Source organism: Pezoporus flaviventris, unplaced genomic scaffold, assembly GCF_033815535.1.
Source record: "Pezoporus flaviventris isolate CSIRO_AGI_PZ_B2104156 unplaced genomic scaffold, CSIRO_AGI_Pfla_v1 ptg000005l, whole genome shotgun sequence".
NCBI classification, from domain to species: Eukaryota; Metazoa; Chordata; class Aves; order Psittaciformes; family Psittacidae; genus Pezoporus; species Pezoporus flaviventris.
In genome coordinates this window covers 11,933,911-11,961,254 of record NW_026892553.1, presented here as the reverse complement: position 1 = coordinate 11,961,254, position 27,344 = coordinate 11,933,911, and the positions used below count along the sequence as shown (strand labels likewise).

At 45.8% G+C, this 27,344-nt stretch overlaps 2 protein-coding genes across 4 annotated transcripts; one reads left to right on the top strand and one right to left on the bottom strand.

Moving 5' to 3' along the window:
- On the top strand, window positions 1–17,554 carry LAMP2 (lysosomal associated membrane protein 2). Of its 2 annotated transcripts, none has more exons than XM_061446063.1 (9): window positions 1–155; window positions 1,176–1,294; window positions 1,816–2,029; window positions 2,663–2,824; window positions 3,585–3,802; window positions 4,328–4,447; window positions 4,721–4,799; window positions 5,758–5,925; window positions 13,068–17,554. In XM_061446063.1, the coding sequence occupies exons 1-9, from the start codon at window positions 50–52 to the stop codon at window positions 13,208–13,210; spliced, it is 1,329 nt and encodes a 442-aa protein (XP_061302047.1). In that variant the 5' UTR covers window positions 1–49; the 3' UTR covers window positions 13,211–17,554. The 2 variants fall into 2 exon arrangements, with proteins under 2 accessions (XP_061302047.1, XP_061302048.1); XM_061446064.1 differs by lacking the exon at window positions 13,068–17,554 and adding an exon at window positions 7,096–8,567.
- Window positions 17,426–27,344, bottom strand: ATP1B4 (ATPase Na+/K+ transporting family member beta 4). 2 transcript variants are annotated; one of them, XM_061446071.1, is made up of 9 exons: window positions 27,261–27,344; window positions 27,001–27,065; window positions 24,223–24,385; window positions 21,516–21,644; window positions 20,596–20,700; window positions 20,154–20,350; window positions 19,906–19,962; window positions 19,160–19,255; window positions 17,426–17,817 (listed from the first exon to the last, which is right to left on the bottom strand). In XM_061446071.1, exons 2-9 carry the CDS (start codon window positions 27,061–27,063, stop codon window positions 17,656–17,658), a joined length of 972 nt encoding a protein of 323 aa, XP_061302055.1. In that variant the 5' UTR covers window positions 27,064–27,065; window positions 27,261–27,344; the 3' UTR covers window positions 17,426–17,655. The 2 variants fall into 2 exon arrangements, with proteins under 2 accessions (XP_061302055.1, XP_061302056.1); XM_061446072.1 differs by lacking the exons at window positions 27,001–27,065; window positions 27,261–27,344 and adding an exon at window positions 24,586–24,683.

The window sequence follows — 27,344 nt, the reverse complement described above, 5'->3', positions numbered from 1 at the left end:
GCGGCGATTGGCGGCGCCGCCCCGCCCCGCCCCTCCCCTCACATGACCGATGTCGAGGGCTCGGTCGCTCTCGCTGTTTCTCGGCGCACCCACAGTCAGCATGGGGCCGCGGTGCGCCTTCGTCCCGCTCCTCTTGCTGCTGCTCGGCACCTCCGGTGAGCGCGGCCGTGCCCGGTCCTGCGGGAGCCGGTGGCGGCGGGGACGGGCGGGACGGACGGACGGACGGGGGGGGGGGGGGGGCAGGTGTCCCCGCGGGTGCGTGCCGCCCCCTCCCCCGCCCTTTCGCGCACGTGACGCCGCGTCGGGCAACGGTCGGTCGCGCGCGGTGCTGCCGCGGCCCTCACCAGGCCTTGGGGCCATCCAGCCCCGCGGCGTCTGCCCCAGGCCAGCCCCGGCGCGCTGCTGCCGCCGCGGCGGGGAGCGGGGGCCTGTTGCTGGTACTGCCGCCGCAGTGGCAGAGAGCCGCGGGGCCGGGCAGGGTGGTAGCGAGTGTGCCTCAGCCGAGGGCCCGCCCGCAGGTGTAGCCTGCTCGCTGCGGGCCCACCGGCGCGGCTCTTCCCGGCGGGTGGGCAGCTGGAGGCGGGGATGTCGGCAGCCTGCTCTCCTCACCTACGCCTGGCTCGGGCCGTGGGGTCAGCGGCCACCGCCGCTCACAGTAGCGCTGCCCGGGGAGTGCCGCGGATGCGGTTCACAGCGGTGCGATCCAACCACTGTGGAAAGTTATCCGGAAACGTGAGGGGAGTTCAACATCCCTGTGTGCAGAGAGAGAGATTGTGGAAACAATGCGGGCACCCTGACCCCACTGCTTAAGAGGTCAGCTTGAGCCATACCACTGATAGATAATAGGAAGACCCTGGCCTACCAGCAGTATATTGTTTAAGTGTTATGTTCATGCACTCAGTATGTCAGCACAAATTAATGCTCATTTAGGTTATTAGTCTCTGTCAGGTAAATAAACTATACAACATTCTCTCTTTTTTTTATCTAGCTTTGATAAGTTTATGGTGTGCTTCATAGTTGTAATACTTTTTAGCACTCTAGCTATTCTTGCAGTGTTTGGCGAATTGAATCCAGCCCTGAAATAATTCGCTGCTTTATAATGAGCTGCCCTCTTAAGTAATTCTAGAAAATGAAGTAAAAGCAATGTCTTAGTAGCTAATAATCATATTTTATAGTTTTTTTCCAGTCTGATGCAGTGGAAGTAGATGTAAAGGATGGCGCTAATGCTACATGCCTGTATGCAAACTGGATGATGAAATTCTTGATAACATATGAAACAAACAGTAGTGATTATGTAAGTACTTGGAGGTAACTTTTATTGACAATTGTTATTTTGCCCCAGGTGAAAGTTTAAGTACACTGTCACTGAGGGCCTTTGGTTTGTTACTTTTCCCTTTTTTACTAAGTCAGTTGTTAAGACTATTCCTAAATATTCATTGTAAAACAAAGCATAAGTTCCCAATTAATAATACAAATAACTGAAAATGCCCTATTGCACTTAATTGATGTATCGGTCAAACTTGGTGGGTTTTGTTTATCTCTGTAGTAATGTTCTTAGCCTAGATAGTAAATGTAGATTGCAGCTCAGCACAGCCAAGATTTATAGACAGGTTGGAGTTCTACTTTTGCACGTGAACCTGCTGTGACTCCTTTCTTAGTCACATGTCAGGGAGCCTTTTTCTTAACTTTGTAGAACAACTTAAAATAATCCTGCTGATCTTGTGCAAGGTCCTGTGTAACTCCAGCAGGTTTATAACAGTGTCATGGTAAGAACTTCTGTCTGTGAAAACATTTAAGCCTACCCTCCTCTTCTAGAAAAACACAACCTTGAACCTGTCATCCAATGTGACACATGATGGAAGCGTCTGTGGCAATGACACAAAAGCTGCACTTCTGGCAGTACAGTTTGGAGAAGGTCACTCTTGGAGTGTTAACTTCACAAAAACCAATGAAACTTACCAGGGGGACTTCATCACATTTACCTACAACACCAATGATACCACTGTATTTCCTGATGCTAAAAGAAAAGGTAATGTTCGGTGCAGAATCCTTCTTACAAAACAGTTTTGGCTGCAAGTGTCAGATCTTACGTCCCTGACCTCAGTTGGCTTTTTCAAAGTGAGAAGGACTAATGTATCTTATAACTTATGTGGCCATGCACTGCCTAACTGTTCATCATACCTGCCAGTTGGGTAAGAGTACAGACTAGTTAGCTTCACTAATATGTGATTTGTTGAAGTGGAATGAAAGAGGAATGTTAACTGTTTGAACAGCGCTTATCAATAAGGTGCTGCTCATAGACAACGAGCACATGGAAGATTCATTTTAGTGTGCACTACTTGACCTTCCTCCTAGCAAAGCGATACAGTGTTAGGCTTTCCATGGACTAATACATACTAATAATAGGGTGGGTTTTATTTTCCTTAAATTAAAAACTTAGATTAAAGGATTCGCCTTTCTAATGGCTTGTCTAGTTCTGAAAGCACGATTACTTCTCTGCATTACTTAGCACTTCAGGTCAGGACCCATAGGTAAAACATTTGAGAGGTTAGGATTGCTAAACTTAATTAATTATATTTTTGTCTTATCAAATAAAGCATAACAGTGTTTATAAATGTTCTTGTAGTTCATAACGCATTAAAATATTTGTGCTTATTTGTAGGACCAGTTACTATTGTTGTAAAGGATACTATGCAGCCAGTTCAACTGAATAACGTCTTTGTGTGTCATAATACTGACTTCCTTGAAGCAGAAAGTGTAACACAGATTTTCTGGAATGTGACTGTGCAGGCGTTTGTTCAGAATGGCACAATTGGTAAAAAAGGTGAGCATTTCAATTTGTGAATGAGCTTTCTTTGTACTGCATCTTAGGGCAGGGAGCAAAGCCCCATAATAAAAAATCCACCAGTTCTAAGATGTGCTGTGTCGACTAACATTCATGTAAATATCCTTTAGTACATCTTTCTTTGTTCCTGGAAAAACAGATAAGTAGGACAGGTTTAGTTTTGGGGGTTTTTGATACATAGTCATGTAGATTGTTCCCATGCCAAGGAGATAGTGTAATAAAGTGTATATTCCAGTTAGTGAGGTATTAAAAATAAGCACTTTAGAACTATGGTTGCTGACTAGATCATTTGAGCTTCAAGGTTTTTAACTGACTGTCTTCCATTTTCACTGGTAGCCTCTGTTTTGGGTTGGGTTTTTTTTTTCATTTAAACAGTTCAGAGCCTATCAAGAGATGAGCATGTGATCCTGCTACATATAACTTAATAGGGTTGCTTATTTTGTCTACAGCAAATACATATCACACAACCATCTGTCTTTGTGTGTTTCACTTTTGTGGGTCAGAGTTAAGCAGTATTGCATATGCTACATGGATTCAAAACTGAGAGCATTACAGAATTTCTGAGAAAAAACAATAGCTGTAAATTATTTGGAATACTGCACCATAGTGTTGAGTTTAAGACTTGTGACTTGATTAGCAGCCCCCAGTGAGAAACTGGTTATCTGCATTAAACTGACTTCTGAGTTGTAAGAGTTCAATACAGTTTCAGCACTAAAATGATGATTAAATTTCTTTTCAGAGTCTAGGTGTCATGCGGATACACCTACTTCAGCACCTACAGTTCCTCCTACTGTTGCCAATGTAACTACTGCATCTACTACCACTGCGTCACCTGCTCCAACTACTGCTCCCAAACCTGTGGAGAATCCAGAAACAGGAAACTATTCTCTTAAAAGTGGAAATAAAACTTGTCTTCTGGCTAATGTGGGGCTGCAGCTGAACGTTTCCCAAGACAAGGTGCTTCTCTTCTATCTTTAGAAAAGTACAAAGGTTGTAATTATCTGGTATGAAATCTGAGTGCAGGGTATTGGCTTTGTATGCTGCTTACTGTCCAGTACTGCTTCTAAATATTGTACATAACATCTCTCTGACATCAGAATACTTTTGTGGCATAGTATTTAGCTTTAAAACCCTATATGGATTCTATTTAACCTGTTGCTGGGAGTACCTCTAAAGTTATTAAAAGCCTGGAGCTTCCTTAATTTTATGGCAGTTGGTCCCTGCAGATACGGTCTTTTCTCCACAGAGGGAGCCAGAGCTAACCTGTTGTATTGGAGCAACAAAACAGGACCTCAATTCGTTTGCTTCAGCATTACCAGCATGTAAACTTAACTCAAGTAGCCTTGATTTGGTAGTAGCTAGGCTTAATCTTCCTGTGGTCATCTTCATGACGAGCTCTTCTAGTCTAAGACTGCTGCTGACTGAAACAGTGTCTTCCTGATGGCAGCTGAATGGCCTTGATGTGGTGTGTCTGTGTTTCAGCCTCTTCTGATCAACATCAACCCAAAGACAACTAGCGCAGATGGTGCCTGTGGTAACACAACAGCTACTCTGAAATTGAATGATGGAAATAGCACATTGATAGGTTTCACATTTGTTGTTGTAAGTAGCTTCTCTTACTTTAAACTATATTTCCAACAGCATTACATGATGATCAATAATAGTAAACCCTTCAGTCACTTGCTAGTGGTAGTCTGTTCCCATATAGAATGCGGAGCTGGCTAGCTGAATGCCTCAAGACAAATGAAATACTGGCTTAAAGCTGTAGAAACAGCTGTAAGACACTGGTAGATATGTTAGCCTTTGTAAAGCCTGTGTTCTTAACGTTAAAACTACAGAATGCACACTGACACTTGGTTCTTTTTTCTTAAACAGAAAAATGTAAGCAAAACTGCACAAAAATTTTACCTGAAAGAGGTGAATGTTACACTGCTCAATCGCCTGAATGGTTCTGGTAAGAAATTGTATCTGCCTTAAAGCCAAGTCTAAACTTTTATTTAATGTCTGTATTTATCAAATACTTCCAACTTTTTTTTTTCCAATGCTGTTTATGCTTACTGTTGCTTCCTACTTTAAGCCTTACATTAGTAGGAACAAAAGCAGTAAGCAGAAATAGCTGTAAGCTACTTTAAACATCAGTGTGGGATTATTCCCTTTTCCTGAAACTTCTGCTAATGTGTGTCTATACAAATTGAGGGTGGTGAGGCACTAGAGTAGAGAAGCTGTGGATGCCACATCCATAGAAGTGTTAAAGGCCAGGTTGGACAGGGCTTTGAGCAACCTGGTGTAGTGGAAGATGTCCCTCCCTGCCTGTGGCAGTGGGTTGGAACTAGATGCTCTTTAGGGTCTCTTTCAACCCAAACCATCTTACGAAATTAAGAGATCTTCTTTATAATGTTTCCAGTAACAGACTTTTGAGGTGTGAAATACAGTTGTACCAACGATGAAGCTTTTTATTATACTTAAACCAGCTGTTGTCTTTGACTGAAGATGCTGCTGTATCTTCCAACCACTTCTACTTAGCTCTCACTGGGAAAAGAGACCAGTGCTGTAAAAACAAAAGCATACTTGTTTCCAAATGGAAAGTATGGGTTTTTTTAAATTTGCTTGTCATGTCTGTTGCAGTTAAAAGGGCATCCCAACACAGTGTTGGGATGAATGGAGGCACAAGAAAAGCCTGTGTGGAGAATAGGATATTGTTAAGTACTATAATAACTTCAGTGCCTGATTTCTCTTGGTTAAGCAGATCAGTTGCACTTCAGACTACCTTGTTTTTCAGAGTAGTCAGTGTTGAAAAGTTGAGCCCTCTAGATTCAGGTCCTTAGTCTTATGATTGTATTAGCAACATTCTTGCGTTTGAAGTGGGCATACAAATTTCTTGTTTCCTTTCTTTTTCCTTCCTCTTTGTTTAGTCATCTCAAATGCAGATAACAGCAATTTCAGCAAGTGGGATGCTTTCCTTGGTACTTCTTATATGTGCCAAAAAGAGCAAACTCTTGAAATTAGTGACAATATTCAAATACATACATTTAATCTATGGATTCAGCCATTCCTTGTGGAGGAAAATAAGTTCTCTACAGGTAAGAGTTCTTTTGTTAATTCTTGCAATACTTGCAAAATTGTTACTTGCAAAAAAGCACCAGCATTGGGGTTTACGCATGGAATGAAGTGGAGTTTGGAGACTGACATTCAAGTTCAGGGAAAGCTTTGTTCTCACTTAAAAAATATCCGCTACGTATGTTGGTTCTCCTTCATAAGACTTGAAGGAGTTAGAGACCCTCTAACTAAGAGGGACTTAAGTGTTGCCTTGCAGTATAGGTTAGAAATTATCTGATACCATCCTGACATACAGCTTTTTGTAGCTCGAATATATAAGAAAATGGGGCAAAACCTCAGCACAAGTGGACTTTGGTAACACTGTTAGGTGTTTAGTTTCTTTTTACCTGTCAGTCTAAGGAACAGGAGTGTTGAGGGGGGAAATGAATAAACAAAGCTTCTTTCAGAAGCAGTCTTGAATATCCAGAACTAAAGAAAGATTCTGAAATGTTTGTGTTATCCTGGTCTTGTGTGGGGAAAACTGGAATGGTTTAAGTGACCTGTTTCTTAATTTTTAGTAACCTGGTGTTTGTGCTTAATGACAATACTTGCACTACAGTCTTATTAGGCTAATCTGTAGACACATAGATTGGGTGCACATTTTTTCACTTCCTTTTTTTTTTTTTTTGGTAGAGGTAAGTTTAACTCCCCAAACACATGCAGGGTAAACAGTATTGATCATAATGCATCTTGTAGAGTTAGGGCCCCATTTCACTCTGTAGTTCAAGTTGCAGATAGCTTCCTTCTCCTCATTAGAGTTATTTCATCTCTCTTAAACACATCTCCATCCTGGGTAGGTTCTTGATACCAAATCAAGGTCACTTTATTCCTAATGAGTAAAAGCACCAGTCTTGCCTTAACTGTGAAGTAGATGAGCCTGGTTCTGTTCTTTTAAAAGTAGAAGAATGGCTACTCTCTTCTCTAGTAAAGATCTTATGCATGTGAAAACTCATACACTGTTAGGTTACTATAGTTTGTCAAACATTCCAAGTGATTACAATGCTTAGACGTACCCTTGAGACCTCTGCAGTTCTTTCTCTCTTAGTTCAAAGATGTAATAGCACTTGCTTTATGAACCTTCAGATTTTTATACCACACTTGGCAAGTATTTTGTCTTTATTTATTCCTTGTTGCAACATTTTTTTCATCTACAGCCCAGGAGTGTTCGCTGGATGATGACGACATTCTAATCCCAATTGTAGTTGGTGCCGCACTTGCTGGCTTGATTGCCATTATAGTGCTTGCTTACATAATTGGCAGAAGAAAAAGCTATGCTGGATATCAAACTTTGTGAATCTAAGTGTGATTCCTGTTCTGATTTCACTCTAAACAAAGCAAGTGCAAGTTCTGAAGTCCAAAAAAGACCCAAAACTTAGGAGTAATTACTAGCCACAGCTAACTGGAGTTGAGAAACAAAGAGGGAGTGCTTCTCTCAGATGAAGCAGAACTACATTTTTAGTTTTCCTGCTCGAAGAAGACAACATGGGTTTCATAGCTGTTTTGAAGATGTCAAATACTGAATGAATTGTTAGGCTAAGGATTTTATCTTGCAAAAACCCTAAAATGTTTAGGATTTATTTCTGCTTTTTACAAACTGTAGCCTGAAACAAGGATACATTCTAAACTAAAGTGCATTGGGCAACTCCCAGAATAGCATAGAATTTGTACTTGCTTCTCTCCTCTGCGTTCCTTAGTTGTTGTCATACTTGTGGGTTAAGCTGGCAGTATTAGTCACTATGTTGACTTGTATAGTATTTAACAAGGATTGTACGATGCCCAGTAACAACTTTGTTTTTCATAGAATGGAACTTGAGGCTGGTGATTAAGTGATCTTTTGAAGTGGCAGCAGTAACTTACTTGGCTTTGACAGTCTGAGTACTTTACTCCTGCCTTGGTGTAGTTTCGGGAATCATTCCTATACCCTGTCTGTACAAACAAAATGGGTAACCTGTATTTGCCAAATGGTGGATATATAGGAAGACTTCAGTGCTGTTTCCAAATGCTTTCAGAAAAGAAAAAAGGAAAATTACTGTTAAGCACTGAATTCTTCATCACTTATTATACCTTGGCAGTCATCTAAAATACTCATCTGAGGCAGAGTTCTGCTAAATTAATGCAAGCTTTTCTGCTGGCATCAGTTTAAAGGGAATAACCTTTCTAAATATTCCAGAACTTAAAGTGCACTTAACTTTATATCATACTCTGCACAGAACTGGTCTGTCTTGTTGCTTTGAATGACCATTTTTTAAAGATGCTTTCATTTAATGAGCCAGTATCTGTTGTTGCAGCTTGAGCTGTCTTTAAATCTTCATCTTGACTGGTTCTCTGCCAATCAAAATTCACACTATAGCGGCCCGCCATTGGCATTCTGAATGTTTAATGTACTTTGTGTTTGATTGTTTGCTGTGTAGCGTTTATTAATGTTAAGAATGGAAAAGCCAAACAAGTCTCAGATGGACCCACAAAACCTGTTTTTCCTTGCTGTATGGAAAGTATAACTAGCTTAACAAATAAATGCAGTGCAACTGGACTGTTCTTAAACTGCAGCTCTGTAGAGACTAACCCTTGCTGCACAACTTCTCTGGCCTCCGTGTGCTCTAATACAGTTTTTACTGCATGGGAAAAACACCCCAAGTTTTCAGACTTCTAGGTAAGTGTGGCTTTTTTGCGTATGTCATAACATGAGCTGCCTAAACTGGTTATTTAATGAACATAACGTTGCCTCCCTCTTTAGAATGAGTTTAGCCTGCATCAGAGCTGGTTTAGTGTTTTATTAGTGTTTCCTAGGGTTGTAGAGATGTCTGTGGCATGTTTGTATACAAATCATAAAACACACTTCTTTCAGTAATTTCTTTAATTTTTTGTAAAAACAGTTTACTCTGATACTAGCCAAGGAAGCAAGTATGGGTGGGTAATGCTTACTATAGCTTGTAGCCTACAGCTTGAATTTTGCATCAGTTACTGAAATTCATTTTAATGAAAGTGAGGAACTGCTATAAGGTTAATTCTGAAACAGGCTTCAAGACTTACCATTTTAATTTAAAAAAAAGTGGATCTAATGATTTTCATATTAATATATCCTGAAATGCAGAAGTTCATCTAGATTTTTAACATTTTTGTGACTGATGTGCAGTGGCACCAGTTACACATGCATTTCTGTTAAGGAGTAGTTACCACACTGTACTCATCTGACCATGCAAATTTTTGGACTGTGCACGGTTTCCAATAGAGAAGATTAGTGCAGACTGCTCCAAAAATACAACGATACTAGGAGTATCTTTGCTAAGCCCTGCAACTTACTCTTCACGTGCAAGTATATTGGCTCAGAGATTCAAGTACTCCTAGACTGATGTGCAGATAACTGGTTCAAAAAACATCTAAGTTTCACCTGAATGCCTGTTGTTATAAAACCACTAGTTTTCCTGTATGTATTGCTCCATAGAGAACTGTCAACCTGTTCAACATGTGCTCTAAATAATAAAGATTGTTCTATTTCTTAAGGAAACTTGGTCATGTTTTTTAACCAATTTGAAAAAGGACATCTTGTACTGTCTTTTTTTAAAGAAAATAAACTAAATGAGTAAGGTCAACTTCAGTCAGTCTGCATCAGAGAGTCTGTTCTGTAGCTGGTGAAGGTGCTCCTCAAAGAGTCCTCTGTTGTTTGTGTCTTAATACCTTGTTTTGCAGCGCCTTCTGGCCCAATCCACTGGCAGAAGACAGTTGGGGAGCCGACTGAGACACTGTACATCTGGTTCAACATTTGAAATTTGCTTGTCAGCTTTTTGTGTCAGTTGTCTTCACATCCAGGCAGGATGTTTTTAAGGTTGATTTTTTTTTTGCCATCTTAAATGGGTGAGCTATGAACAGCTCAGTTTCTCCTTGCAGTTGCCCTGGAAAATTGAATTGGTCTCTGCATTCCGCAGAAGTAGGAAAGCCTTAGGGAGCTGCCTGGGAATTGGCTAGGAGTTTCATCCTCTGTGATGGAGGCTGTGTTGATCCTGTTTGTGCTGCCAGCTCTTCTGGTGACAGTACTACTGCATACTGTTTTTCTGAATCTAGAGAGACTAGTCTTCCTTGTACCGTATCTCTTTCTAGCCTACCTTGTGAATTCTACGGCCATATGACAAGGGGAAAAAGTGCAGTTTAATCCTATACACTTTTCTTGGTTCTAGCCTGCACTGCTTATATAATCACTGTGTTGGAGCTACCTTCTTATCTGCTATACAAGGTCAAAATAATGTTAGCACCTTCCTGAAGTGTCAGCTGAAGCTTTTTTTACTGTGAAGAGCACAAGTATTTTAATAGGCTCTTGTTAAAGAGCTTAGCAGTGGGGCTCCTAAGAATGCAAATCAAAGTTTATTTAACCTATGATGGGACTGCAGACATCAAATTGTCAGTACATGTCAGCCTGCAAGAGTCTGCAGGAGTTACTACTGTCATTTTCAAGACTGTATGTAACAGAATTTTGAGTCTGTTAGGATGTTTAGGAAGGGGAGCTATTGCTTTTGTGTTCTGGGAGGAGGTCAGGGCTCTGTGGATGGCTGGCTGATGTCCTGCTGGGGAAAGGCACAACTGGTCTGAATAATTAGAAGGAGATGATAGTGTTAAATTCTTCTATTCAAATGCATTTCTTTTTCAGACTTGCCCTTTTTCTATTTAGCTGAGGTCTGTAGCCCAGAGGCAGAGAACTTAGCTGTGCCTGCAGCAGTAGGAACAGCTTTGGGAGGATTAGTTATCCTGGTACATACTGGCTTACTTTCTTGCTGTAATGTTGGATATGAGTAGTTTTTAAATGGAAAAGTTTAACTTTATTTGAAAAATAATCAGAATTCAAAAGATGCTTTGCTTGTGGAGCCAGGCAGATGGGTTGTTAGAAGAAAGCATTGTTAGGTTCAAACATAAACTGTGACAACTAGTAGTTCCTAACTTATTGATTCATCAGTTCCACTTCTGCCAAACTATTGCACATTAACCCAGAATATTAAAGACATGCAGCGGCACGTGAAAGAAATAGTTTTGTTCTGGTCTGTGGAAACAGCATTTGACTTGTGTGAGCTTGTGGGTGTTGAATGTTAATGTGTATAAACTATCATAGACTGGGGTTTGGTTTGATTACTATTGACTGTGCCTTATATACAGTTTACTGACTACTAAAATTGTGCTCTAAGATACCAAGATTTCTGCTCTTTTAGCTTAAAGGCGCCATCCATAATTCTGGTCCTCAAAAGAAGCTTTTCCAGCCAATGAACATCTCTAAGTTTTAAGTCTGCCACAGTGTTTTCTATGGTGCGGGGTATACCAATAAAACCACAAAATTTGGGGCCATTGGCTGTGTCTCATGATTGGAATTAAAAGGGAAGATAGCTTTTATGCTAAGGTTAAAATATTGGGGGTGAAAATTTCTGGTTATTTTAAATGGAGACATGTACAACCAAACACGTGGAAAAAGCCCTTCATCCTGGCCTGGATGTGGAGTCTGCTGCTTGGGGTGCACAGTTACCAGGTTGTACAGCTGAAGATACTGCTGTGGACCTTCTAAGCATTGTACATAACAGCACATGGACAGACGTGTGCCAGCAGCAGTGGCAAACTGGAGAGAGGTAAAGGATGGAATGTTCCTGGTATGAAACTTTAAGCCCTTTTTATCCTGGGAATTCCTTGTAGCAGTGCCATAGTGTGACGCATATGGCAGCAATCTCCTTCCTTTAAAGAAGAGAGGGAATTTCTTGTTGCTGCCTGCTCGGGCACCTTTCATCCTTAGGAAATTAATTCATGTTTAAGTATTGACAACCCATTATACCACATTTAGTAGTTAAATTGTGTACGTTGATCTTCAGTGAACAAAGATGACTAAATATCAAATGTAGTTCTCTTTTTAAGATACTTGCACACTTTCTCAGTAATCAGAATATTTTGGAATAGCTCACTGTGTAAGGTATGTATTTCCTTTCCACTTTTTTCCCCCTTTCCCAGTGTTGCTCTACTGGCTGTAGGTGCCTTCAGATTGTCTGAGTTCAGCATTTTCAGGTGCTGAACCTCCCGTGGTGTGCTTTTTCCTCTTAGCCAGTGTGCGTTCGTGAAGGGGTACTGCACTGTAGTGAGCTAAATCAAAACAATGAATTTCCCATAACCAACACTGGTTCAGTCAGAGGCTCAAATGGCTTAAATATTCACTTAGAACAATAACTTTGGATAACGCATTGAAAGTGTGCCTGATGCTCTGCTCTAATACAAACCCAAGCAAAAAGTTTTATGAGGAGCTCTGCTTTGTTGAAAGCATGCAAGCCAAGCACCCTTGCAGTGCTGAAGCAGTACACGGACACTGTCATCTCTTATGAAACATCTCATCTTGGCACCACGCAGGTGGGGCTCTGCTCTCTACAAACAGGAAGAAGGCCAAGCCCTGCCTCCATGCCTAGGGTGCATCACTGAGTTGGAAATCGGTTCCCAGTGTTGTTTGAATTCTTGCATGAGTGTTTGTACCAGCAAGGAGTTCATCACATATTTTATAACCTGTGGATTAAAAGCCACCATAGCATTACAGCTGTCTCGCTGTTGATTTCAATAAAGTCTGTGTAGTTTTCAGCTGAAACCAATAACCCTTTTCTTGTACTTGGAATGAAACTAAATAAAGTTACTTAAGGAGAGAAGTCTTTCAGTATTTTACATTCAGTGCTTTCAGCATATGTATCTTGGCTGTCTCTTTGTCGCTTGGTGTGCTGTCTGTTGGTTCTCTCTGTGTCCAGAAGCTGGAGAACATTGAAGGTTTGGGAAGTCCCTAGACAAAGCAGCGATACACCAGCCTGTCTTTTTCTTTGTTGTTATATTGCTGTTAACTCAGGTGTGATCAGCTGATGTGTGCTGTTTTGTATACTGCTTGCTAGAGCAGGAAGAAATTAAATGTACGAATACAAATGATGTGTAATCTATGCGTGTAAAGAAATCAGTCTTTATCAACTCTTTACTCAGTTTTTGATTCAACTAATTTACGTTATATGTATTGCTGTATCTAATCCAGTGTTAAGGTCTCAAAAGTGTCTGCTCCTTGCTTGCTTCGGTTTCTAATGCTTGGTTTCCTTTACTAATTTTTTCTCCCTTGCCTTTTTTTTTCTTCTTCTTTCTGCAGCTGAAGAATGCTTGGCTGATTCTGACCTGAACTTTCTTATTCCCATCGCAGTGGGCATGGCACTTGGCTTCCTTATCGTTCTTGTCTTTATATCTTATCTCATTGGAAGAAGAAAAAGTCGTACTGGCTATCAGTCTGTATAACCTCTTAATTCTGCCTCTGCTGCCACCTTCCTTGCTTCTCTTCTTCTCCCAGACTCCCTGATCTGCCCCTTTAGGAAGAAGAAAAACAAATGAATTCATAGGGTTTTTATTAAAAAAACCCAAACCCATTTCACAACAGAATAACTTGCTGTGGGCCTGAAGATGAGCTACAGAATTACCTGAAGCTACTGTATGATTTTTGAGAAAGTAAGTGTGCCAAGGACCATAGAATTGAGTAGGGCTGGTGTGTGTCTACGTGAGAATATGTGATTCTTATGAGTAAAGAAGGCATCTACCAAACTTAATTTCTGTTGTTTAATCTTTTTATACAAGAAAATTTCTAGTCGAGTACAGCTCATCTCAGATAGTGCTAAAGCTAAAACCATAATTCAAGGTGTGAATGCTGTGTGGAAAGGGACTCTACACGCTTTGGGAAATGAATACCAAGCTCTTAACAGACTTCTGGGAACTTGGCACATGGCTGTTATCTTTTTTCATTAGCAGCTTGTTCTTGTGAGTGAGTCTGAATTTCCTATCCCTTCTGAACGGTAAGGCAGTCCGTGACCTCACTAATAAACTAACAGAGTGTAAGAACATCTGATGGTTTTAGTAAATTCATTTGTTTAGCATCGGTATGGAGAAGTTGACAGCTAATGTATGTTAAATAGCTTAGCACCAGCATGATGTCTTATTGTCTTTATTCACCAAGATAAGGCTCAGTCCTGGAGAACTTGTGCTACTCAGCAAAGCCAACAGGCTGCTGAAGGGAATATGTCCTGTGCTGTTTTGTTTGCGTTTTCCCTTTTGTTCTGAGCTCAGTTGTGAAATTGAGTGGAAGGCTGGAATTTCACTGGCTGCAGTTTGTCTTGGCTTTGATTCTGTGCACATAAAAGGAACTACACTGCATTTCAGCACTGGTTCATGTGAGGCTCAAGAGGATTTTGAGAGCTCTCAAAGACTGACTAAGAACACAGATTGTTCAGTGATTCCTGCAGTTTCTTTGGACAGCTTTCATAGGTTAATAGGGGATCACTGAACAGCTGTGATCTAGGCATGCAGGTGAAGGTAAAACCAGTCTGTTTTGATAGGATTAATCTGCTTTTACCCTCCTAATTATTGCTCCATCTCACAACGGTTGAATACCGTAAGAGCACAGATTTCTACTATGAGGAATGCTGATTGTAAAGCAGAAACTAAAATACACATTTAGTGAAGAAAGTGACTTCCAAAGAAGTAAGAGCATCATCTTGTTTGAAGATTCTTCGTTGTCATTAGTGCTATAACTTTTATTTCTATGTTCCATATCTAAACTGTCCCAAAGTAGAAGCTACTTGTTTGTGGTTGTGTTCTGCTTCATTCCTATCAGGTTCACGCTGATAAGATGAAAGGAGCTTCTTACTCTTTCTGTGTCTTTAGTCCACCTTGGTAAAAGCCTTTTGCAGCCTGTAAACCCTAGTTTCCAACTGTGGGACAGCTCAAGAGCTGCCAGGTCTGCTGAGAGCTGACGACACATGAGTTTCGGTCCTCTACAGCAAGTGTTTGCTTAAGCCGCTTTAATATTTAATCTCTTTGTGTATTAAACCTCTATCTACGTGGTAGGGAAAGTACCTTCAATAATTCACATGCACAAAGGAGATGGTCAACACTGATGTTTAAGTAACTTGCAATAGCTATATATTTAGGGAAGGGAGATTTCTAAAGAGTTAGCTTTTGTGCTTGAGAAATACCTGTACGTTCAATCATCCCTGTCCTCACTGTGACCAAAGATAAGCTTTGCCTGAATCTGACAAAACTGGTTTTTGTACCACAAAGGGGCTCTTGAACCAAGTTGTCTTTGTTTTTTTTAGGACTGTAGGTTAATGCTGTGTGTTGGATTGTGTGCTTTGGGTTTGGTTGCCTTGGTCTCGTGTTGTACCTTTGCTCTCGCAATACTCTGTTTCCCTGCCAGAGTGGTAAGTGGTGAATTATTTTGAGACTGGCAAAGCTGAGTAACACCAGCTTGTCGGGGTGTGCTGCTTCCCTGCTGCCAGCAGATGGATTCCATCGATGGTTTCATGCTCAGGTTGCAGATCCAAGTGTTTTGCATCACTTTTGCTAGGTTATTTTAGTCAAATACAGTAATTTCCTAGATGCACACATTTATATATATATATGTATTTTATAGATACATACAAAGTATTATTTTGGGCTTCACTAGAAGTCAAAAATTGAGTCAGCACTTTAAGGTTGTTGTAGCATGAGAAGTGGTGTATGCAATTCTCCAAATCCCGAAATGACTGTACAAACATGCTGAAAGCTGACTATGTGTTTGGAAAATAAAGTTAACTACAGTGTTTATAAAGCTTTGTTTAAGTGTAAGTAGGCCTGCATGTCATTTCTGAGAGCTTTTCCAATGGGATTGTCAATGTCCCTGGATCTGGATGTTCATGGGGAAAGAGAAACTTTTGTTTTCAAGCTGTTCACACATTTATAGCCAAATTAGTTGATCTTTCTTTGATTGGATCAAAACATGGGTCCAGTGTCTGATAAAGAGCCAGCTGCTTCAAGAATCCTTCCAATAGGCAGGTAGGGAATAGATATAAATAGGATTTTGTCCTGTTGCTAGCTGGAGAGCTGTTAATTTCATGGCCTGAAGTACGAAGGATCCTACAGAAATATGAATGATTTAAAAGAACTAAAGCATTTGGCACTAAGGGAAATGTTTGCGGGTTTAACTTATTCCTGATGCCAAAGGAAGAGCTGCTACCAAGGCAGCACCTTCCTTGGCAGAAGCCAATTTGTGTTGGTCAGAACATGCCCTTTCAGATAAGTTGTGCAGGCAGAATGATGGTGTTGCCCTAGCTCTAGCAGTGTCATGTGGATAACCACATCTGAGCAAAATTAGTGCCTAAACTACCTCTGGCTTAGGTTTTTAACAGTTCTTACTAGTTTTTGCCCAACGGTTGTTTGTGATACTTAGCATATAGTAAGTCTTATCGTACTGGGCTCCTGAACTCTCCCCTAGAAAGTTAATTAAGTGCCCAAACTTCAAGGATCACATTATATACTGCCTTAAAATTCAGTCCCTAACTGGCCAGTACAGGATGTTAAAGTCACAAACTGCATCTCTTACACCAGTGTTTTAAGAATGGTACTATGGAGTTAATTTTAATGGAGTCGCTTTATTTTTAATACAAAAATGACTTCTTAAGGGACTTATGTAGATCAGGAGACGATGGCAGGTTGGGTACCTGGACTAGGATGTAGGACAAGCATACCATAATGCTCTTGTTCAGTCAGTAATTTTAGTAAGTGTGCTCTGCAACTAGTACATTATCCCAAGGTGTCCTGGCCTGCCGCGTTCTCATCGCTCCTAGCACATGGAGTGTAGTTCATCTGTTGGGTGCGAAGGGTACACAGGCCAGGGAGGGTGAGGCTGCTCAGGTCAGCAGCGCTCCACTCTGACAGGGGCCCATGTGCTCCATAGGTCTTTGAGGGTGATCAGCTGATGACTTTGCTTACCGGCATTGACCTCGTAAACATTAAACACCAGTATTTCCCTGTGGTCTTCTGCAGCATTGTAGCTGCAAACTCTCTGGAACACGGGAGAACAAGCCTGAAATATTTGGGGAGCAGGGGTCTAACGTGTTTCAGTGGCACTTCTTTGCCAGTGGAAGGAGGTGCCATCAACCTGTGAACCATGACAGAGAGAAGGGCTCCTTTCGCTCATCCCTGCCTATAAACTTAATGAGGATTCTTGGGGCAGAGAGAAGCACTGGGTGAGGAGGAGGAGGAGGAGGAGGAGGAAATGCTTTAATCTTCCCAGTTCAGAAAGGAACAGTTAGAAAGGTTCAAGGGCAAATGATTTTCTACATGACCTTTGCTCCAACACCTTGGGTGTGCTGAACAAGCTGTGTGAAATGCCGCAGTCAAATGCTCCTAGTGCTCAACATCCTAGGAGGCATTTTGAAATCTGCTGTTTTCCCCTTTTAACCGTGTCTTTGCAGGCATAATCCAGAATTTTTGCTCTTTATTATTTTAACAAGGATAGTGCTATAATAAACTCTTCTCTTGGTAGCTGTTGCCTGAGAAATACACATAAAAGTATGGTACAGTTTAAAATGTAGAGCCAGGAAAAATGCATTCCACAGGAGTCACCCATAAAAGACCTTATGAAAATAAGTGTTCAGATACCAGAGGGGGGTTTTTTAATCAAAACCAAAATGCTTTTGCAGGTTGTCTGTCCAGATGACTTTTAATTTTTACCAGTAATGATTTACATCAGATGGTGAAAAATGTGCTTCCACATCCATTGCATCTCATTTGTTTTGTAACTATGAACAAAAATAAATTAACAAAAATCTCCATGTGCCTGTTTTTCCTAGAAGAAAAAAATGCTGGCTTTATGCTTTAGAAAGGAAAAAGCCTCTGATTGACTTAACCTAAGTGCCCAGTGTTTGCAGTGGCTACTTTCCAATACTAAGTGTGAAGATGATTCTGCCCAGGAAGCGGTCGCTGTTAAGGTCATTGATAATACCTTTCCCATTCAGACTGCACTGAATAGGGACCAAATAATTCCTCTTCACATCTGTAAAGTGCATAGCCACCAGTGGGGATGTGTAGTTGACCTGAAACGAAGAGAGGTATAAGTGTCATTTTTGAGGGAGCAGAAAAGCAGGCAGTGCTTTCATGTGCAGTAAAAATCCCCGGTAATGGGTTCATGGTTCCCAGGTGTCCAAGTGCATTTGCTTGGTCCTCGGTATGCTGAAGCTGAGCCTTTCTGTGCCTGTACCTCAGAGGGATGTGATGACATCAGCTTTGCACTGCACCATGCCTCTTGGGTTGATTAGTCAGGGCAAGCATCACCAGATACAGGGACTCTTAAATACTTCCTGCTGTTCTAAAAAACTGACTGGCTTGTAATAAGACATTTGTGGTGTTCCTCAGATCTGTGTGCTGGAAGGACATGCACACTGGGGCTGTTACTCATCCTCAGCCAGCTGCAGTATGACCACAGGGGGCTGGAACACCTCCCATATGAAGACAGGCTGAGAAAGTTGGGGCTGTTCAGCCTGGAGAAGAGAAGGCTGCGTGGAGACCTCAGAGCAGCCTTCCAGTATCTGAAGGGGGCCTCTAAGGGTGCTGGGGAGGGACTCTTCATTAGGGACTGTAGTGACAGGACAACAGGTAACAGGTTAAAACTTAAACAGGGGAAGTTTAAATTGAATATAATGAAGAAGTTCTTTCCTGTAAGGGTGGTGAGGCACTGGAATGGGTTGCCCAAGGAAGCTGTGAATGCTCCATCCCTGGTGGTGTCCAAGGCCAGGTTGGACAGAGCCTCAGGTGGCATGGTTTAGTGTGAGGTGTCCCTGCCCATGGCATGCGGGTTGGAACTGGATGATCTTAAGGTCCTTTCCAACCCTAACTATTCTATGATTCTATGAACAGGAGTCTAGCGCCTGCCTTGCCTTCCATTTCAGCTGTTGTTGTGAAGGTGTGTTACCTCCTATCATGATACAGCTCAGCGCAGACCAAAGCAGTGTTGGATGGCATGTTCAGAAATAGCCGCTGGTGTTGGACTGGTTTAAACCAGTTAAACCCAGCCTGAAGTGGTTTTGACATAGCTTTGACAGAAGCCCCATCCTGTTCCTCTTCTGTCACTTAACCCCTGACTTCCCTAACGCCCTGGGAAACGCTAGTGTTGAGACCTTCTCTGGGAGTTAGCACAGGCTCAGTCTCCAGATGAGAAATGAAATCATTCCCGTTGCTGCCAAGGGGCAACCAGAATCCCCAAGGATTTTCCTCAGTTTGTCAGAGACAGAAATAGAGCACTGTAATCCCAGTGCCCGCGGCCTCTCTCCTGCCTGCATCTGCCCAAAATAGCCAGAAAGCACATCTGTACCCTGTGCAGCAGCTCCTGCTCTCTCCTCACCAAGGAGACATAACAAAGATGCCAGAGTCCTTACTTACATGAGTGAACTTGCCATAGTAGGGGTAATACATGAGATCAAATGTCCCGTTTCCAGGGTAGAAGTCCACAGCTCTGAGATCGCTCTCATTGCCTTTCTGTGATTGGAAAAAAAACCAAAGGGACACACATAGCACATGGGACACGGAATGCAGCTCCCTTCAGGATGGTGTGAAGGAGCTTTAATACTGAAACCTCTTGCAAATCTCTGTCAGGGCTCAGCTGCACTTGCGTCCATGCAGAGTTTGCTGTGAGAGCCAGCTGCTGCTGCAGTGAGTGGAGCATAACAGTGCTATGAAGACACAGGCAGGGTTACAGGATTTGTGCCTGTCAATCCCTCCCTGCACTTGTCTAGTTCTGTACCGCTCTCTGTTCAGGCAGTGGGAGCCCTTCATTTACCCTATTGCTGGGAGCTTGCAAGGCACTCCCAGGACCAAGGGTCCTGCAGAGCAGTGGGGATGGATGTGAGCATCTCCTGCCTCTGCCCCCTGAGCTGCAGGCTCTAGCTGGTACCCAGCACCCAGCACTGCCCTCAGGGGCTGAGCAGGGCACTGCTGGTGAGCCTGGCTCTGGCAGCACGTGGAGGGCAAGGGTGGGAAGCAGGAGACTGGTGCACTGCACCCAGAGACATTGCAGCACTGGGTCCTGTGACTGAGGCTCAAATGGGGATGAATATTGGTGGAGACCATCAGAGGGAGAAATTTGGCCTTCTACGCACCATGCTGACAAGCGCAAATGAGAGCAGTACCTGCACTTTGCAGTCCACTCTCACAGGGACCCCAGCGCCAGGGCGGTAGCCTATGATCTGCAAAAACAAAAGACACCCGTGCTTGTAGGAAATGCAGTGGTAAACATGTGCAGCCTCCCTTCTCCAGGGCTTAAGCTCTTGTACACGCCGATCACATTACTCAGGGCAGGAGTTCTGTGTTCCTAGAAGCAGGGTCTGCCACCCCATGCACTGAAGGAAGGAGTTAAGATAACGAGCTTTCTCTGTACCCGGTTCATCTTCAGCAGGATGCAGGGCTGGCCTTTAGAGTAGCCAAACGTTGGGTCCTCAATGCCAGAGCAGTTCCGCAGAAGGGAGCGTTTGAACTGGCAGGCCTTCTTCTCCTCGCTTTCATTGCCCCCCTGGATGAAGTACTGTCCTGAGACACACTCGATATTCTTCTCCTCTTGAACTTTGTCATCGTAAGCTGGCGGGGACCAAGAGACTTGTTAACATTTCTGGAGACCTGCACGTAGCCACACTCTCAGAGTACATCCGCATGTCAAGGGAGTTAGAAAGTCCCACCCGGAAAGGCAAGGCTCCTGTGACCATTTTAGGAGCCTCTTTCTAGACTCATGAGATGCCCACAAGGAGGTCCCTGCACTGTTGTGCGCCTGTGTGCACGGATGCAAACAGCTTGCCAATATGACCCTGGGGTGACTAAGAGCTTACCTGCTAGGAAGTGGTGCATGCTGTCCACGTAGGGCTGCCACGTGCTGGGCTGAGAGACATTGAAGGCAATAGTGAACCCATTCAAGTACGGCCTGATCATTACTCCTGGAGAAGGAGACAGACCCTGTTAGAGCAAATGTAGGTGGACTTGGGGTGGACATGGACTTGGGGTGCATGTTGCCGGGGCTGGATGCACTGCGATTGGGCTCGGGGCTGGGCACAGGATGAGAGCGGCAGCATCAGCTCACAAACCCTCTCCTAAACCAGCTGATCCCTTGCATCCATTTCACACCCAGAGAGCACAGAATATCCCAGGGAATATGGGGGACCTGGAGGATCTCAGTAGCACTGCAAGAAAGTGATGGGCTTGGGTATGCACACAGGTGCTGAGCGGTCCAGGCTCCAGACAGGAAGCAGGGTGAGGGGCCTTGTGTTCCCCACCAACATGGGGAAACACAGGGAAACTGCTGCTTCTGACACAGGGAAAGCAGTTTTGAACATTATCTTGCCAGGACTCCCCAAAATAATAAAACCTTAATTTGCAATTTATTTTGAAGATATGAGGTATAAAGGGGCAGCAGCTGTAATGAATGGACATCACCTATGAAAGGCCCAAACCTTTAAAACTGGAATTTCATTCTCATTTACCTTGAGAATAGTGATAACAATAATTAGCATAATTGGAATAACAGTATCATTAGAATGAATGCTTCGCATGGGGCTCTTTAAGATGCCTGATCCTCTGCAGAGAACCTGCAGCACTCTCAGTGCCCTGAGGTAAGTGATAACACCCTGTTATAGAGGGCTGGTTGCCCATGGGAGCATACAGCTCCATCAGAGCTTTACCCAGGTCCCTGCCATGCCATTCCAGGAGTACATTGGTGCTGGGAGGTGCCTGAGGCCGGGTTGGGGGCACGTACCTGGTGGAGACACACGGTCCCGGTATGTCGGTGTGTAGGGGCTCAGCGTGAGCAGCATCACGTACATGCAAAAGGCAAACATTCCCGCCAGGCACGTGTAGAAAACGAAGTAAAACAGCAAGATCAAGCCTGCGAAAGAGAGAGGGCACGTTGCTGTTAGCGCAACTGGAGCACGTCCCACGGGGAGCTTCCCGCAGGGATGCACAGCCGTGCTCAGCACAGCATGCTCCGCAGCTCCGAGTCCATCATGGAGGTGGGAGCTCACAGTCCTCCTCCGTACACAGACCCCGGCATTTCTGGGTGCCTGACATGCTCCCTGCTCAGCCCAGGGCTGGGGCAGCGGCTGCTTTGCTCTGACCCCTTTTGCCTCATGGCCATTCCCAGAACTGGGTCAGGGCCAGGTCTGCGTGCCCACCTGCCTCAGCTCTCTCTGACAGACAGACCCAGTCTTGGCTCTTGCCCTTCCACCCCCTCTTGGCATGATAACATGTACCCAGCGGCTTCTGCTTGTCTCCTGCCCTGACTCCTGTCACCTGCATGGCAGGGACGCCAGCGCTGGGCATCGCTCAGGGGCTGCGGCACCGCTGGCTCTGTCATAGTCCTGACATCTCAGGAATGGGTTTGTTTTTCCTCTGGACCAGGCTGATGGCTGAGGACGTCTCAAGAGGCCACGGCCTATGAATAAAACCCAGCGGCTCAGAAAGCAAAGTGAAGCCCTAACAGAAACATTTCCCAGGAGAAACGTGCCGGCAGCTCAGAGGAGCCCTGGGAACGCAGATGTGCTCTCCTGCCGTGCTTCTGCCGGGGCCACGGTGCTGGGAACCACTGCGGGGCCGTGTCCTGCTGTGTGCTAAGCTGGGGCAGAGGGAACCATCACTGCTGCTGGTGGCACAGCAGGGACAATGTCCAACCCTGCCACAATGATGCTGGGATGTTGCCTCTACGCCAGCCTGATGGAGCTGGAGCTGCTGCCGGTGCCGAGCCCCTGCTTGTTGGGACATGGTGCTGCTACCATCTCTGTCTTAAGTTTCCTGCAATGCAGCAGGAAGCGTTGTCACCATCAGAGTCGGGGGTGCAGCCTTTCCCAGGGGCTGCAGCTTCCAGTGCTGACCCTGTGGCCAGCCGGCTCCCTGCATTATGGCAGTGCGAGTCCCCGGAGCCCCCTGTCCCTGGGGAACACCTTCATGGCCAGCGCAGGGGAGCAGCCCCAGGCTGGTCCAACTCCCTCCTCCTCACCTGTGAGATGAGAGCAGGAAAGTTCAGCTCCATTCACCTCCAAATGCTCTCATTTTAAAAGAAGATTGGATTTTCACAGTAGCTTCAAGGCCTCTCTCCTGCCCCCCTGCACGGGCATGTGAGCACACACGTGTGTGCAGCCGCGGTATGTGTGTCCATAGGGCAGTGTGGCTGTATAGCACACCGGGATGCTTCCAAGGAGCAGGAGGACCCTGCACCCTCCCCGAGGCTGTAAATAAATAACTTTCAGCAATAGCCAGCTGGGGCCACATCCACTCCTCCTGCAGAGCTTTTCTCGGCACCTGGAAGAGCCAAACCCACGTCCCTAAAGACTCTCACCCGCATACTGCTCCCACACTCCAGTCTGCACCTTCCTGTCCAGCAAAGGAGCAGCAAAACCCAGCTGCCCCCACGGCCAGCAAAGGGCACAGGAGCAGACGTGGATTTCTGCCCCAGGCTCATGCCTGCATGTTTTCAGACTCTGTGATGCTTACGGGTCCTTTGTTTCTCCTGGCTGCCACCACAGGCTTTGCAGGACACCCAGAGCACTCAGCCAGGGCACAGGCAGGCTGTGGGGCTTGCAAGCTCATTGCCAGTGCCAGTCAACAAGGGCTGCAAAGGCTGAGCAGATACGTATGTGCACATGATGCTAAGGGCTAAGATTTTCACTGCTGTGGGGGCTATGTGCTATCAGGAGAATGGAGCTGCAAAAGTGGATGGCCTCAGTGTGCTCTCAGACTGAGCCTGCAGCAGAGCTCACCACGGGCTGCTCTTAATCTCCCCGGGCACCTCCAGGCTCAGTTATAGTTTCTGAAGGCCACACGGATATGGATCAAATAGGGTGCCCAAAACCCTCACGTCATATCCCAGACACCATCCCCAACAGCACACACAGGCCCTGTTGTTGGCACCACGTCATGCCCTGGGAAGCTGTGGGGTGATGGTGACAACCGGCCCTTCCTGCCCCAGAGCACATACAGGCATTGAGGGCTGTGTGGGCTCGCAGTGAGCACCCTCCCCACAGCACCTGCCCTGTGATTCAGGTGCTCTTTCCCCACCAACACTGATGGCCCCAAAGCCACCTCCCCGCAGGTTCCTGACTTACACAGGCAGGAGCCAGGCTGCTGGCAGCAGCAGAGGCGCATGGCTGTGACAGACTGACCTGCAGCCCCTGCGATTGCTCAGCCTCTTAGTTCCTTCCCAGTACATGGTCTGGGCAGCCCGAAATCTTTGCTTTCACATTCTCAGTCAACATTAACATCCAGACCAAGGGTAACTTTCCCAAGTTACCCAAGTTTCCCAAGCTCGTCCTCCTCACTAGTTCTTTATTGCACCTGTTAGAAACATCTACCCTGAAAATGTGGGACAGGGGTGGTCAGTCCAAGCTATCAAGGACTTTCACAGGCAAGTGCATCCATTGTGAAGCAGAAAAGGCAACGATCCCCGAAAGTGTGGTTGAGCAAGGACCTACCCCAGCTCTTGGCCGTTCTCCCCAGGCATGTTTTCTCCTCCGGGTTCCACAGGAATATCTTCATCTCCCCAGCCAGGTCTGCCCAGGTTTTGCTCCCCATGTCTGCCTTGGTCTCGTTCTCTCTTCTGTCAGGAACCCGGACCTCCTCGTCCTGCTTATTTTCCTGAAAGAGTTACAGAACACAACCCCCACATCCAAGCTGAACATCTCATTGGCCAAAAATAAATGCAAAAGCACTTAATAGCTGGAAATGTTTCAAATTTCCATTTTCCCATCATCACTCTTGAGTTAAAGAGAGGCAGATTTGGCTGTTGTAACTTAAGATCGCTTAGATCCCAGCATCCATTTTTCCATGACACGTACGTCACTGCCGTCACACCGGGCACTGTCTCCTTGTCCTGGCATTTACAGAAACTCATCTTTTTCCACCTGTGTGAACATGACCAAAGAAAACCTGTGATCTGGGGTTGTTCCCACGCTTCTGCAACATCTCTGAGCTCAAGTGCACGTCTTCCGTGCTACCACAGATGACAGCGGGCGACATTATTTGAGGTCACCCAGCTTGTTTTTCTTGGCGTGTGAGCAAGCGTTCAGCCTTTGGAGAAATCCCTGTGTTGTTACTCTTTAATTGCACTACGTTCCATGGAAAAGCATCTCCCCAGGTGCTGAGAATTTGCATTTTGCCTCAGTGGTGAAAACTCATTTGTACAGAGCTCATGAACACAAATCTCTCTGTACCTGGGCCTGGCTAAGGGTCCCGTGAGACAGGACATGGCAGATGTCCCTAACCACCCCTGAACCTGGGCAGGCTCTGTGTCTTCAAAAGCAGGCAGTGAGTTGGGAGACGGTGCAGACCTCGCTTTGGGCTCAGGGCAGGGCTGGGGGCAAGGGGTGATGCTGAGGTCGGGGTGAGTTCATCACCTCCCTGTGCCACAGGGCTCAGCCTCTCCTGGCTGGATCAGAGCCACCCTCGCCCACCCTGGCCACATTTCCCCGAGGGCACTGTGCCTGCTGTGAGCCCCACGGGAGCTGCACTTGGCACCATCATCCCATGTCTGCACTAAGGGCCATGGAAACCTGCCAGCCATAGGCACCTGTTGGACCCAGGGCTGACAAGCAGGATATTCACACCCCAGGGGAGGCCAGGGGAGCCGGGAAGCGGCCAATGGCTTAGCAGAAAGTCTGGCTTGGAAACACCCTCAATTCAGGGGGATTAAACTCTGCTGAGACACACAAACACTGTGAAACAGTGAGAATGGGGGGAAAGGACAGACTCCAAAGCCCGAATTCATGCCTTGGAGGGCCAGGTCAGACCCAGGGGGGCTGTAAACCATCGCCATCATCCCACTGATTGCCCCCATCGGCCCTGGTTAAAGCCCCCATGGGGCTCTGCTGGGAGCACGCCTGCGTCAGAGCTCTGCTGCTGCTGCCCGAACAGCAAAGGCAATGCCTGGCCCAGGTCCCACTCCCCGGGCTGGAGCCTGTCCTGAGCCAGCTCCTGCATGGCCACAGCCCTGCTCCATGCACAGCTGATGAAACCGGGGCATTTTGGAGTGGGGAAGCAGCAGCCCCAGCAGAAGTGGCCAGCAGGGAATGGGAGAGAAGTGCAGAAGCTGCCGGCTGCCAGGACACCCGCAAATGAGCAAGTGATGGAAGAGGAGCAGGAGGGGTTCTCCTTCCTCCCACTAAACTAAAGAGCTATGGGTAGCTGTTCTGGAAGCATTTTCTCAGACTCTCAGGGTAGCAGGGGCTCCTCAGAGGGACTCTGCACCGATGCTTAGTGCTGCTTTAGGAAAAGACCTTTGAATTTCACACCAGCTGCAGCTCAGAGGCAGTGAGAGCAGTGCATGGGCTGCATGCAGAGCCCTGGCCCAGAAGCTGCTACCAATGCTTAGAACTGTTGCGGGGACATAGAGACAGCCACCCATGGGCTTTCACCCTGGGAACTCCACAGCTCTGCTCTGTGGAGGCCTTTTCCAAGGAGGAAAGTTTCTATGTCTCACCCAGCACTTAGTGAAGAGTCCCATCCTGGTAAATGGGAGAGACCACAGGGGCTCCAAGGGGCATGGGAAGGCTGAGGAGGTCCCAACCTCTTCCCACAGGGAGGGAAGTCTGTGTGGAGCAGGTGAAAAGATGGGATGAGCCCACTGCCAAGTCCCTGGCAGAGGTCCCTGTGCTGGGGAGCTAGGTTAGGTCTGGACTGCAACACCTCCAAGGTGTTTCACCTCTGCAGCCCAAGACCAGAGGTGGTCTTGGAGCAGTCCCTTGCACTTGGAGAAGGGACAGGAAGAGCATCAGGGGCTGGGGCAGGAGCGTGCTGGGGCAGAAAGGGGGCACAGCCACAGTGGAACCTCTCAGGACACTGTGCAGCCCCAGGCTGCTGCCTGCCCTGCATCTGGGGTGACCCTGGGTGGCAAAGCAAAGCTGGGGTTCATCCCTGTAGGGATCATGCTGTGCTGATGGTTAAGGGTGTCTTGGGGGTGCCAGGGGATTTCCCTGGACCAGGTCAGATCTCAACAGGAGGTTGCTCTTGCTGAAAGCCAGGTCTGCAGAGGCTGGCCCATGGCAGATGTCCACAACCCTCCTAGACCCCCTCACTGCCCAGGACCACCAGCCAGCCCTTTCCCCCCTCAGTACAAAGTGCTTACATTTTGCCTAAGGGATGAAGCAGCGTTCCCTAGAGCAAAGTAGCTATATTTATCATTCACAAAGCAGGCCATTGACAGCAGCCCCCACCTCGCCTCTCAAAGGGTGGCCAGCAGCCCCCAAAAGACTCACCACCTGCCGGTGGGGGCTCCTGTGCTGGCCCTCCGTGGCCCCAGCGCTGCTGTTCCTGTCCATCCCTGGGTGGGAAACACAGAGAAACGTGAGCGTTAGCACCGCCGGAGCGCAGGGCTGAGCCCAGCAGCACCAGCCCCATCATGGGTGCCGTGTTGCCCCGGCTCGCGGGGACCTGCAGGCACAGCCCCCTCCCAGCACAACTCCCCAGCCCCGCAGCTCCCCCCCAAAAGGCTGAGTGAGCGCGGCTGCACCAAGACCTTTGGCTGTCTGCAGGGAACTACACTGCTTTCCCTCCCTACGCTGCAGGACTTTGGCGTGAGGGAGCAGATCAAAAAATAACT

Coding starts and splice junctions, on each gene's coding strand:
- LAMP2 (XM_061446063.1), top strand. CDS start 50: ATGTCGAGGGCTCGGTCGCTCTCGCTGTTTCTCGGCGCACCCACAGTC. Junction 2,825..3,584: donor TGGCACAATTGGTAAAAAAG/GTGAGCATTTCA, acceptor ATTTCTTTTCAG/AGTCTAGGTGTCATGCGGAT. Junction 3,803..4,327: donor TGAACGTTTCCCAAGACAAG/GTGCTTCTCTTC, acceptor TCTGTGTTTCAG/CCTCTTCTGATCAACATCAA.
- ATP1B4 (XM_061446071.1), bottom strand. CDS start 27,063: ATGGACAGGAACAGCAGCGCTGGGGCCACGGAGGGCCAGCACAGGAGC. Junction 24,386..27,000: donor GGAGCCCCCACCGGCAGGTG/GTGAGTCTTTTG, acceptor TAACTCTTTCAG/GAAAATAAGCAGGACGAGGA. Junction 17,818..19,159: donor ACTATGGCAAGTTCACTCAT/GTAAGTAAGGAC, acceptor TCTTCGTTTCAG/GTCAACTACACATCCCCACT.